This window comes from Rattus rattus, chromosome 12 (assembly GCF_011064425.1).
Source record: "Rattus rattus isolate New Zealand chromosome 12, Rrattus_CSIRO_v1, whole genome shotgun sequence".
NCBI lineage: Eukaryota > Metazoa > Chordata > Mammalia > Rodentia > Muridae > Rattus > Rattus rattus.
The window spans coordinates 71,759,741-71,772,869 of record NC_046165.1 but is presented as its reverse complement, the minus strand read 5'-3'; the positions used below and the strand labels follow the sequence as shown (position 1 = coordinate 71,772,869).

Below are 13,129 nucleotides of genomic sequence, written 5' to 3'. Positions count from 1 at the left end.
GGGACTCCCTGAAGCTCATTGCCTAACCATGTTCTCTGAGATCTGAGATCTTGCCTAAAGTGGAGGAAGATACCCAGCATCAGCCCCACATGCCTGTGTGTGAGAATGAATGTGGGAGTATGAGTGTACACACACACACACACACACACACACACACACACACACACACACACACACAGAGACAAAATAGATTGCAGTGTTTAGATTAGTTGTTCAGTTTTATAGCCAAATTGAATAGGTAGTATCATATACCCCTGTGATAGGTAGTATCATATACCCCTGTCATAGGTAGTATCGTATACCCCTGTCATAGGTAGTATCGTATACTCCTGCCCACAGCCCTTCAGTTTGTTTTCATTTAAATGTTTAACTTAAGTTTATTTTCATTGCACATGGATGAATGTTCTTGCTTGCAAGTGTGTCTGCATCATGTGAGTGCCTGGTATCTGTGGAGGTCAGAAGAGGGGAGTTGGAGTCAGCATCTAGGTGCTGGGAACTGACCCCAATCCTCTACAAGAGCAGCAAGTGCCTTAACAGCCAAGCCAACTCTTCAGGTCTTTACAGTTTAAAGACTTATGTGTGTCTTGTGTGTGTACAAATGATTTTTGCCTGCAGGCACTCTGTGCCTGGTGCCCGGAGAGGCCAGAAGAGGGCGCCATATCCCTTGGAATTGGGGTTCAGTGCTGGTTTACCCTGGGACTTTGTCTTTCCAACAGCAGAAAATATTCTTTACCACTGAATCAGAAGTGGTGTCTTCATTACAAAAGTGAGCTAACAGCTAGAACTGGGGGCACACTCCTTTAATCCCAGAACTTGGGATGCAGAGGCAGGTGCATGTTTATGAGTTCAAGGCCAGCCTAGACTAGGGCATTCCAGGCAGGCCAAGGAAAAATAGAGAAAAAAATTTTTTAAATGAACAAATTTAAGGCAGAGGAAAAGCTGATGTCATCTTTGCTGTTGTGCATACGGGGAGTTTGGGCAAGTGTGTTATTACATGGACCTGCCATTACATAACACGGCATATTCACTGTACTGAAAATCCTCGGGGCTCTGCCTGTTTGTGTCTCCTTCCCAATCGCTGACGACCCTGATCCTTCTCTTCTCTCTGTATATAGCTTTGCCTTGCCCCCAAACTACTGTACAGCTGAAACTATTCAAACACAGCTCCTTTCTCTTAAACTTATGCATGTAGGACTCTACCTGGTTTCCATTACTTGACAGCAGCCCTCCTTCATCGACTACCTGAGGCTGAATAGCAGGCGGTCCAGTGAAGTTTTGTTTTATTTGCTTTTTGAGACAGGGTTTCATGTAACTCTGGCTGCTCCAAACTCACTGAGGTGCAGAGGACGACCTTGAACCTTTGATCCTCCTGCTTCTCCCTGCCAAGCACCGGGATTATAGCCATTCCCCACCACATCTGCTTTACACAGTGCCAGGGACCAAACTTGGGACCTCCTGCATGCTCGGAAGTCCTTCTGCCTACCCACTGCACAGCTAACCCAAGCCTGTGGAGATCCTTAAACACTGGATACTTAAGCCCCCCATTTAATTACGTAAAGGTGGAGTCGAGCAGCAGTGTAATTTAAAGATCTCCTTCATAACTAGCTAGGAGAGTCAGTGAGACAGAGTGAGCCTAAGTCCTTCCTAAAATCTTTTAATTAATTATTAATTAATTAATTATCTATTTTTTTATTTTTGAGACAAGGTTTTCCTAAGTAGCTAAGTAGCTCTGGCTGCCTTGGAACTTGCTTTGAAGACTAGTTTGACCTCGAACTCACAAAGACCCTGCCTCTTCCTCCAGAAGTGCTGAGATTAAAGGTGTGTGCCATCGAATAATTTGTTTTGTTTTGGCTTTGCTTTTCAAGGCAGGATTTCTCTGTGTAGCTCTGGCTGTCCTAGAAATCTCTTTGTAGCTCTGACTGGCCTCCAACTCAGAGATCTGCCTGCCTCTGCCTCCCAAGTTTGAGTCTTACGATTAAAAATATATGCCACCATCATTTTTAAAAATCATTTTTTAAAAAGAAAGAAAGAAAGAGAAACAGCCAGGTTGGGCTATCTAGAGATATTGCCTGAAAAATGTAAATTAAATCAAATACCTGGGAACATCATCCCATAGGACTGGAAATAATAAGAGACCCCTGGGGGCTGGAGAGATGGCTCAGTGGTTAAGAGCACTGGCTGCTCTTCCAGAGGTCCTGAGTTCAATTCCCAGCGACCACATGGTGGCTCACAACCATCTGTAATGGGATCTGATGCCCTCTTCTGGTGTCTGAAGACAGCTACTCTGTACTTACACATATTAAATAAGTAAATCTTTTTTTTTTTTTTTAAAGAGACTCCCATTGTGTTTATATTTATGTTTCTAAGGGAATAAGGCATATATTTAGTTGGACTCTGTAAGACTTCTGAGAAAATATAAGAACCATAATTAAAAAAGACAGTTCCTTTTTTTTTTTTTTTGAGCTGAGGCCCGAACCCAGGGCGGCCTTGAGCTTGCTAGGCAAGCGCTCTACCACTGAGCTAAATCCCCAACCCCTCTATTTTTTTTTTTTTTTTAGAAGTCAAGGTTTAAGGTTGGTGATCTTCATGTCTCAGCTGTCGAATTAACAGGAGAAAGGCTATTTTGCAGACTTCCCATTTCCGATGTGTTATGTGTGTGTGTGTCGGGGGCTGGGGGGCTTGCAGAATGGGAAACAGCAGAGGTCCTGGGCGGCAGATGAACAGTTAGTGTCTTCTATCTGCAGCGCTACCATTAAAGAGAACGTGGAGCTGATTCGACTTAAGAAGCTCTTATACGAGAGGAGTGCCTCGCTGGCAGCCACAGAAGCCCAGCTGACACGAGTTCAAGAGGTGACTTGCTATAATCAGCTGTGCTTTTTAGAGAGGGGAAAGCCAAGGAGTTCGTGCATGAGGCCCTAAGCTCAACCTCTGCAAAAAGGGGAGGGAAGTTACTTAATAAACAAACTTGTTCCAGCCCCTCCTTCTTCCTCCTTCTCTTCCTTCACTTCCTGTTCTTCCTCTCCTTTGTATCCACCCCTTCTTTGTGATGGGCTCTTATTCTGTAAAGTAGGCCAACTGTACCTCAGGCTAGCCTCAAATTTCCACGATCCTTTCTTTGCCTACCCCTCAAATGCTGGGATTGCCAGTGTGCCCACCACACCCAGCTGGGTTTTTGTTTTTTCTGTTTTACCTATGTGATGTCATAATTCAAAGACACTAAGCTACTTGTCTCAGGTCATATAATAGACAGACAGTATCAGTATTCAATCTAAACCTTGCAAGTCTCTTGCTTTCTCAATTTGTTCACTAGTTCTGTTACAGAGAAGCCCTAGGCCCTTGCCTGGTAAGATGGAATTTGTCAGGGTTAATTTGTGTCAGGGCTAGGTCCCAAGCCTAGGGATCAGAATGTAATTCTGTAATCATCATGGCTGGAGGCAAGCCTTTGGCGAGCAATTTCTATATGCTGAGGACCTGGTCCTGTCCTAGGTACTTAGGGTATGCCCTGTTCTAACGCAACAAACCTGAGGTAAGAACACACATCACTGAGGGAATTGCACCCCAAGGAGGACAAGCAACTGGACTGAGGTATAAAAGGACAAAGAGGCTGAGCAGATGTCTTAGGGTTTTACTGCTGTGAAGAGACACCATGACCAAGACAACTCATATAAAGGACAACCTTTAATTGGGGCTGGCTTATAGGTTCTGAGGTTCAGTCCAGTATCATCAAGGCAGGAATCATGGCAGTGTCCAGGAAAGGCATGGTGCCGGAGGTGCTGAGCAGTTCAACATCTTGTTCCAAAGGCAAACAGGGGAAGACTGGCTCCCACATGGCTAGGAGGAGGGCCTCAAAGCCCACCCACATAGTGACACAATTCCTCCAACAAGGCCACACTTCTCATAGTGCCACTCTAAGGCCAAGCATATTCAAGCCAGCACAGCAGGGGTTGATTCAGGTTAGAACCATAGCTTTCCTCTTGACCAGGCTAGAAACTACCGTGAGGATGGTGGAAATATGGCCTTGAGGTCTAAGTGAATTCAGCATTGTCCATTTAATGAGCCAGTATATACAAAGTATGAAAACCGCGCAAAGCACTAAGATGAATGGTCTTAGAGGACACTGAGGAAGGCGTCTGCTTCCGGCCGGTGGTGTTTGCTTGTTTGTATTTTTAAGTCAAATTAAAGATCACATCGAAGAGTGACACAGCGCTAGTCTCTAAGGTCGTTGCAGGAGTGAGATTGCAGCAGGTTCACAGAACAACTCTACATGAGGTAAGGAGCTATCAAGAAAAGGAGTGGGCCAGCCCCCAGAGACAGCTGTGCAAGCAGAAGAAGATTCATAAAAAAGTTCCCAGCAGGGCTGGAGAGATGGCTCAGTGGTTAAGAGCACCCACTGCTCTTCCAGAGGTCCTGAGTTCAAATCCCAGCAACCGCATGGTGGCTCACAACCATCTGTAGTGAGATCTGATGCCCTCTTCTGGTGTGTCTGAAGACAGCAACAGTGTACTCATATACATGAAATAAATGAATAAATTAAAAAAAATTCCCAGCAATTCACGCAGACATTCACAATCATCAGTAACTCCAGTTCCAGGGGCTCCAGCTCCCTCTCTGGCCTCTGCAAGTACTAGGCATGCAGTGGTTCAAAGAGACACACATGCTGGCAAGACAACGTGTATACATGCACTAGAAATTTAAATTTAAAAACCTTTTTAAAAGGACTCATTATGAAATAAATTCTGAAATATCAGGAGAGTATCATGGAGTACAAGGTGTGCAAGAGAAGGAAAACGTTTCTTTTCTTTTTTATTTAATGTATATGAGTACACTGTAGCTGTCTTCAGACCCACCAGAAGAGGGCATCAGATCTCATTACAGATGGCTGTGAGCCACCATGCGGTTGCTGGGAATTGAACTCAGGACCTCTGGAAGAGTAGTGGGGTGCTCTTAACCGCTGAGCCATCTCTCCAGCGCCCCCCCCCCCAGAGCTGGGGACCGAATGCAGGACCTTTCGATTGCTAGGCAAGCCCTCTACCACTGAGCTGAATCCCCAACTCCTCACAGGCTTTTAAAAGCAAGAGAATTGAAATCCATCTTGGTAGATAACGAATATCTTTTGGGAAGTGGTTACAATGTACCCATTCTTCTTACCAGTTCCAAGTGGTAGGAATATTGCTAATGTAGGAGAGTTTTTATATTGTGTCCTGAAATCTTCCCATGTCTCTAGAATTGCAATATCTCAAGGCAATCATCAAGTACATAGCAAGCCTGTGGCCAACCTGGCTACATGAGATCCTGCCCCCCCCCAAAAAAAAAGCAAAATAGGAAAGGGGGCTGAAGAAATGGTGCAGAGGTTAAAAGCACTTGTTGTTGCATAAGATCCAGGTTCAGTTCCTAGCACCCACATAGCAGTTCACAAAGGTCTCTACTCCAGGTCCAGGAGATCTGATGTCCTTCTCTGACCTCTTCAGGAACCAGGTACATATGCATATACATTCATGCAGGCAAAACACACATACACATATAATAACTAAATCTAAAAAGGAAATCGCAGAAGTCAGGAGAACAGAATAAAGGCTAGAATAACAGATTGTAGACACAGAACTCTTGTAGAAGCCCAGGGCAGGGAACCAAGGACACTAGATGAGGACCCAGGTGGACAGAAGCCTGCAGAAAAAGGGATCTAAAGTCCCAGACATAACAAAATGGACTCTGTTCCCAAAGGAGAGAGAGTGAGGGCAGTGGAGAAGGTGGCTTCTAGGTTCCTGCTCTGGGTGAGTGGACACAGTGGCATCTGCACTGTCCAGGGCATGGCTACTTGACTGAAGCGTAACACATCTTTTCTTTTCCTCTCTCTCTGAGATAAGGTCTCACTGTAGCCCTGGCCAGCTTGGAACTTGTTACGGAGATTAGACTTGACTCAGACTCCTAGAGATCTTCCTGCTTCTGCCTCCCGAGTGCTGGGTTGACAGGCGTGGGGTGCCACACCTGACACAGAGATGTCAAGTTTTCTTACAGAGATGTCAAGTATCTCACGAAATTGATGAACTGGTGAAATGATGCTTATTTATTTCTTCCAGGCATATGAAGACTTGCTCCAGAAGGTAATTTTTGTTGTTGTTGTGGCTGTCGAGAGAAGATCTCTCTACAGGGCCCTAAATACCCTGGAACTCACTCTGTAGACCAAGCTGGCCTCAAATTCAGAGATGCCCCTGCCTCTGCCTCCTGTGTGCTGGGACTAACGGCGTGCACCACCTCTCCTGGCAACAGAAGGTAATTAATGAAGATCTTTGGCTCTATTCTTAGTAACCAAAGCAATCAAATCCAAAGAAATCTGTGTGCTGCTGCGGGTTATATGTCAGTAGAGTTAAGGCAATTAAATTGGCTATCAGGTCATATTGTTGCTGGTAAGATGAATTATGCTATTACTATAATCAATGATATTTATTGTATTGTTTTCAGCAAAATCAAAATATAAGTCCTGAGTTAAGTGGTACTTATTAGTTTATTACAACAGTAAGTTATAACATTTACTCAAAAATTCCTAGGAGTATTCTCTTGACATGCATAAGGCAACAAGATATCCTGTGGCTGTTCTTGATCTGATCTTCAGTCTTGACCTTACTCACTGTGAGTGGGGTGCAGACAAAACTGGGTAAGTGCCTATGGCTGAGGGTCACCAAGGAGCTCAGCTGTGCTAGAAAGAAGTAGCCACAGAGAATGGCACACGACTTCTAGAGTTGACACAGTATCGTCCAAGGGGCAAGAGGAGAAATAATATCGTTATAAAAAACCCACCAAATAGCTTGGAAAATAAAGGCAGCTTTTGAAAATGGCACCTGATTTAGAGCCAAGGATTATTTGGGTCTTGGAAAAATTACAGTTCCAGTGATAAGTTCAGAATGGAAAGAAAGTCCTCTCTAAAAGGAAAATTATACTTGCAGAGAAAAAAAAAAGGTCACTTTACCCTGGACCAGGTATTGTGTGGTTCATTATCCTCAAAGTCTGTCTTAGTGTTCTATTGCTGTGAAGAGACTCATGAGCAAAGCAGCTCTTATAAAAGTAAGCATAGGGCTGGAGAGATGGCTCAGTGGTTAAGAGCACTGACTGCTCTTCCAGAGGTCTTGAGTTCAAATCCCAGCAACCACATGGTGGCTCACAACCATCTGTAATGGGATCAGATGCCCTCTTCTGGTGTGTCTGAAGACAGCTACAATGTACTTATATATAATAAATAAATAAATAAATCTTAAAAAAAAAAGTCTAGGTACTGGACAACCTGAGGTCTGTAAATTAAAAAGAAAGAAAGAAAGGAAGAAAGAAAGAGAGAAAGAAAGAAATACAGACCATGCTTCCTGAGTCGTGTGATCATTCCTGTAGGAATTTCCTTTTGTCTGCAGAATCAGGGAATCTTGGATGCAACCCATGATGCCTTCCTCAGCCAAGTGCATGAGCTCAAAGCAGAACTGAGTGAAGAGAGCAAGAAGGCTGTGAGCTTGAGGACCCAGCTGGGAGATGTGTCTATCCTGCAGACAACTCTGAAGGAGGTAAATAATAGTAGTGCAAAGACACTATCAAACGGGTGGTACAGCAGGCTCGGGTGGACCTCAGCCGTGGAGTACTGGCCATGCACACCTAAAGCTCTAGCTTAGATCCGCAACACTGCATAAATCAGGTGTGCTGCACGGCATGGTGTCATGCACCTTTAGCGCCAGCACGTGAGAGGCAGAGGTCTCTGAATTCAGTCCGTCTTGGCGAGACCCTGACTCAAAGCAAAACATGTATCAACATATACACCTGTAACCACAGCAAAACATGTGCTAACATGCACCTGTCACTTCAGCAATCTAAAGAGGGAAACACACAGTGAGGCATGGGGGTCCTTTTTGGATATATAGTAAGTTTGAGACCGGCTTGGGTTCATGATAAAACAACCCAATACATACAAACATACATACATACATACATACATACATACATACATACATGCAATGTGAGATGGGCATTTAAAAAAAGATTATTTTACTTAATGTATGGTTATTTTGCCTGCATGCTTTTGCCTATCCCCTGGAACTAGAGTTATAGTGTGTGGCCATGGAGGTGCTGGCACTCGAACCCCAGTCCTCTAGAGGAGCGGCCAGTGCTCCCAACTGCTGAGCCATCTCTGCAGCCCCTGGTATTTTTTTTTTTTTAATTAAAAACTGCTGCATTCCAACTTCGAGATGTTAAAAGTGAGCGTCTTAGCTTGGGAACAGCAGCCAGTGTTGTTAGTCACTAACCTGTCTCTCCAGCCCTAATAATGTTCTCACATTCAGGCAGTGAGTCTCTAAAGTGGTTCAACTTCATAGTTAAGATGATTACAACAGGGCTGGAGAGATGGCTCAGCGGTTAAGAGCACTGACTGCTCTGCCAGGGGTTCAAATCCCAGCAACCACATGGTGGCTCACAACCATCTGTAATGGGATCTGACGCCCTCTTCTGGTGTGTCTGAAGACAGCGACAGTGTACTTATATTTTTGGTTGTGAGCCTAGCCTTTAACGGCTGAGCCATCTCTCCAGCCCGACAGTGTACTTATATACATTAAATAAATAAATCTTTAAAAAAAGAGATGATTACAGCATTTGAGGATTTATACTTGTCTGCTTTTGTTTGTCTTTCTTTCTCCAGTATTTGTTTTTCCTTTTTTATTGTTTTTTTTGAGACAGATTCTCACTGTGTCGCTCTGGCTAGTCTGGAATGTAGTACACGTAGACCAGGCTGGCCTGGAGCTCACAGAGATCGGCCTGCCTCTGCCTGGGGCTGCGTGCTGAGGTTAATGATATGCACCACCAGGATCGGCTCTTACTTTTTCCTTACACTTTTTGTTTATTGTGTGTTTGTATGCACAAACACATAGACCACAAATCAAGTGTGGAAGTCCTAGGACAATGTTTGAGGGTCATTTCCCCCCTTACTATCATGTAGGTTCAGAGGATCAAACTCAAGTCATCCAGCCTGGTGGCCATCTCCCTTCTCTTCTGAGCATCTCACTAACCACTTTTATCTTTTGTAGTGTGTTGTCATTTCCCTGGTGCTAGGAACATAGGCGTGATGAAAACTTGCTCAAAGAGTTTTCACTACTTCTAATAAAAGTTCTCACTTTCACTTTCAACTGGTTCCAATCTTTTTTTTTTTTTACCTTTCTTCTTTCTTCTTTCTTTCTTTGCTTCCTTCTTTGCGCGCTCTCTCTCTCTTTCTCTCTCTCTCTATCTATCTCTATCTCTCTTTTCCTTTCTTCCCTTCTTTGGTTTTTTTCAAGATAGGGTTTTACTGTGTAATTGTGGCTGTCCTAGAACTTGCTCTGTAGACCAGGCTGGCCTTGACCTCAGAGATTCACCTGCCTCTGTGCTGGGATTAAAGGCGTGCACACCACTGCCCACCAATCTTTCAAATGACACCTTGTGGAACTAGTATAGAAAAGCCCACGCCCAAGCTCCAATCTGTAATGGGAAGCAAGACCAGTGTGAGCTCAAGGATTCTGTCTTTCTCAGTTTCAGGTCAGAGTTGAAGATTTGGAAAGTGAACGAAAACTGCTGAGTGACAGTTATGACAGACTCTTAGAAAAGTGAGTACAAAGTCTGGTTTCCAGAGCATTGTTCTCTGTAAAAGAACTATGGGAACTTTCAAGTTTTAAACACACTGACCAGGCATGGTGACCCACACTTTTGTTCTGAATTCTGGAGGTAAAAGCAGGCAAAGATTGAGCCACAAGGCCAGCCTGGTCTACAGAGTGAGTTCCAAGACAACCAGGGCTTTATAGAAAGAAAATCTGGGGCTGGAGAGATGGCTCAGCGGTTAAGAGCACTGACTGCTCTTCCAGAGGTCATGAGTTCAATTCCCAGCAACTACATTGTGGCTCACAACCATCTGTAATGAGATCTGGTGCCCTCTTCTGGCCTGCAATCACATATGCTGGCAGAATGCTGTGTATATTAAATAAACAAACAAATAAATAAATAAATAAAATAAAATAAAATAAAAATGCCTTGGTCCTGGTTAAAGAGAGCAAAGGAAGGCAGGTGTGGGATCCTGCACCTTTGATCCTTGCAGTGAAGGAGGCTGGGTCTATATGGGATGAATGGCCCAGCAGAGGAAGGCCTTGAACTCACTATGTAGTCAAAAATGACTTTGAACTCCTCTTCTTGTCTCCACCTCCAGGGTGTTAGAATTACAGATTGGTGCCACCATGTTTGATCCACACAGTTCTGAGGACTGAACTCAGGGACCTTGTTCACACTAGTCGAACCTCGGCCCCCTAAGAAACTTTATTTTTTGAGATGGGGTCTCTCTATGTAGACTAGGCTGTCCTGGAATTTACTATGTAATTCAGAAAGATCTCAAACTCATCTGCCTTTGCCTCCCAGGGTGGGGGGTTAGGATTAAAGGCATGTGCCACTGACACCTGACCTAAAAAGTAGTAACAATTAGGTAACCACGTAATTTTTATATGACATTTATTCAGAAACACTTGTGGGTTCTTGCTGCCATTGTTGTTGTTTGTTTGTTCTGTTGTAGAGAGAATTTCCTCTGTGTACCCCTGTCCTAAACCTTAGTCTGTAGACCAGGCTGGCCTAGAACTCAGAGATCTTCCTGCCTCTGCCTCCCAAATTCTGGGATTAAAGGTGTATACCACCACCACGTGGCTCAGAAACAGTTTTCTCTAAAATTTGTCTTAAATTTACTTGTTTTATTTTATGTGTATGAGTGTTTTGCCTGCATGTGTATTTTTATATGATGATGTGTGTGCCTGGCACCTACAGAGGTCAAAAGAGGGCATGAGATTCCTTGAGCTGGAGTGACAGGTGGCTGTGAACCTCGTGAGTGCTTAGAATAGAACCTGGGTGTCCTGCAAGAGAAACAAGTGGTCCTAACCACTGCCGCATCTCGCTAGCCCCCAGGGTTTCTGTTTGTTTGCTTGTCTTTGCTTTTTGTTTTAGGACACTTTCTAAATGCCAGTCGTTAATCTTTAGGGATAAGCTAGCTCTGAGTTCCAGAATCCGTCGGAGGAATAGCCCTCATTCTCCTCTTTTAGTCTTTTTACATTTATTTATCAGGAAGGTCACATGCCGCAGTGTGCAGCTGGAGGTCAGATGACAACTTGCAGGAGTCAGTTCTGTCCTCTCATCACGTGGTACCCAGGACTTGAACTCAGGTTGTCAGGCTTGGCAGCAGGAGCCCATACCCACTGTACCAGCTCACTACCCACCCCACCCTCATTAGGCATTTTTGTTGTTTTGTTTGTTTTTTTTTTTTTTTTTTAGATTTATTTATTTATTATATATAATTACACTGTAGCTGTTTTCAAACACACCAGAAGAGGGCATCAGATCCCATGACAGATGGTTGTGAGCCACCATGTGGTTGCTGGGAATTGAACTCATGACCTCTGGAAGAGCAGTCGGGTGCTCTTAACCGCTGAGCCATCTCTCCAGCCCCTGTTTTGTTTGTTTTTTACATAGGGCCTCCCTATGTAGACCAGGTTAGCCTAAAATTCACAGAAGTGTACCTGCCTCTGCTTCCTGCTGCTGTGATAAAAGACATGGGCCACCACCCTTGGTCAGGAAGTTTTACTTTGTATTATTATTATTATTATTATTATTATTATTATTATTATTATTATTACTACTACTACTACTACTACTACTACTACTACTACTACTACTACTTTTATTTTATTTTATTTTATTTTGGGTTTTTTGAGTCAGAGTTTCTCAGTGCAGCCATGGCTGTCCTGGAACTCACTTTGTAGAGTTTGAGACTGGCCTCAAACTCAGAGATCTACCTACTTCTGCCTCCCAAGTGTCGGGGTTGAAGGTATGAGCCACCACTACTGCTCTTGGTCAGGAAGTTTTGTTTTTTTTTTTTTTTTTTTTTTTTGTTTGTTTTTTTTTTTTTTGGAGCTGGGGACCCAACAGGGCCTTATGCTTGCTAGGCAAGCGCTCTACCACTGAGCTAAATCCCCAACCCCAGTCAGGAAGTTTTTAATGTCAGTGTCATTCTATTTGAATAAATGACTAAGACCTGGTCTTGTATGTCCGACACTCAAGGCACGTCTAACAGCTAAATACCATGGAATAGAGTTGCAGGTGTTGAAAAGCTTGCCTTCATTCTTGAGTAGAGCACGTGTTCTCTAAAGTAGCCATTGGCAAGGGGACTTAAGGGGACAAGGTGAGAAAAGAAAGATCTCGTTTCTCGGTACTAACTCAGGAGGTCTCGTCATGTCCTCACACGTGGGCCCTTGCCAAAGGAAGCCATCACTTTGGAGAAGTTCCTTGAGAAATGCACGGTTAAGGCGCTAGCCTAGTGGAACCCTCAAGACTTAAGCAGACGTGACACCGAGTAACTCCGATGCCACCCAAAAGTTCCAAAGCAGTTAGCAAGTGACAGTTACAAATGAAGCCTGAGCAGAACAAACATGTGGAGAAAGGAAGGATCAGCTAGGTCCCCAAGATGCTGAAGCTGTGCAGCAAAGATGCTGGAGCCTACTCCTTTGAGGAGTCGTCTGACACCGTGCCTGGGGTTTTCAGCATGCTAGAGAGCAGTCATCAGCCTCTGGAGAGCAGTCATCAGCCTCACTGGAACAGGGAGCTCATGGCGGAGCAGCTCCCACAGCAAGTCTGTCCACTGCTGGACCAAGTAGGCGCTGAGCTGGAGGAGACCAAAGTCTTGCTTCAAGTAACCAACCAAGGTGGGTCGAGTCTGAAGGAGCGAGTGTTCTCAAGGGCAGTGCCAGCTGTGTCTGGTTTGGGAGACAGGAACTTGGGCCTCTACTTCTCCAGTCTTCCCAACTGACCTTCTCAACTGTGGTCATTGATACCTAGGATTAAACATGGGCAATTAGGTCTGATTTAGCCAGGAAGCCATGTTACCTACCTATCTCTTACGTATGCCTTTCCACATACAGCTCTTCCCGTTTGGAACTATTTATTTTATGTCTACGAATAAGTTGTTGCTATCTTCAGACACACCAGAAGAGGGCATCAGATCCTACAACAGATGATTGTGAGCCACCATGTGGTTGCTGGGAATCGAACTCAGGACCTCTGGAAGAGCAGTCTGTGCTCTTAACCACTGAGCCATCTCTCCAGCCCA

The 13,129-nt window shown here is 44.3% G+C and overlaps 1 protein-coding gene across 5 annotated transcripts in view; it reads left to right on the top strand.

Annotated features, from left to right (window-relative positions):
* Positions 1-13,129, top strand: part of Rpgrip1 (RPGR interacting protein 1) — a 56,642-nt gene that overhangs the window by 13,795 nt on the left and 29,718 nt on the right. For 4 of the 5 annotated variants that reach the window (XM_032917822.1, XM_032917823.1, XM_032917821.1 and 1 more), the window contains exon 1: positions 12,488-12,725. In XM_032917822.1, the coding sequence (XP_032773713.1) occupies positions 12,488-12,725 (238 nt within the window). Of the gene's footprint in view, positions 1-2,744; positions 2,851-6,077; positions 6,102-7,397; positions 7,545-9,528; positions 9,603-12,487; positions 12,726-13,129 lie in introns of those variants that run through there. The other variant, XM_032917819.1, reaches the window with a different exon arrangement.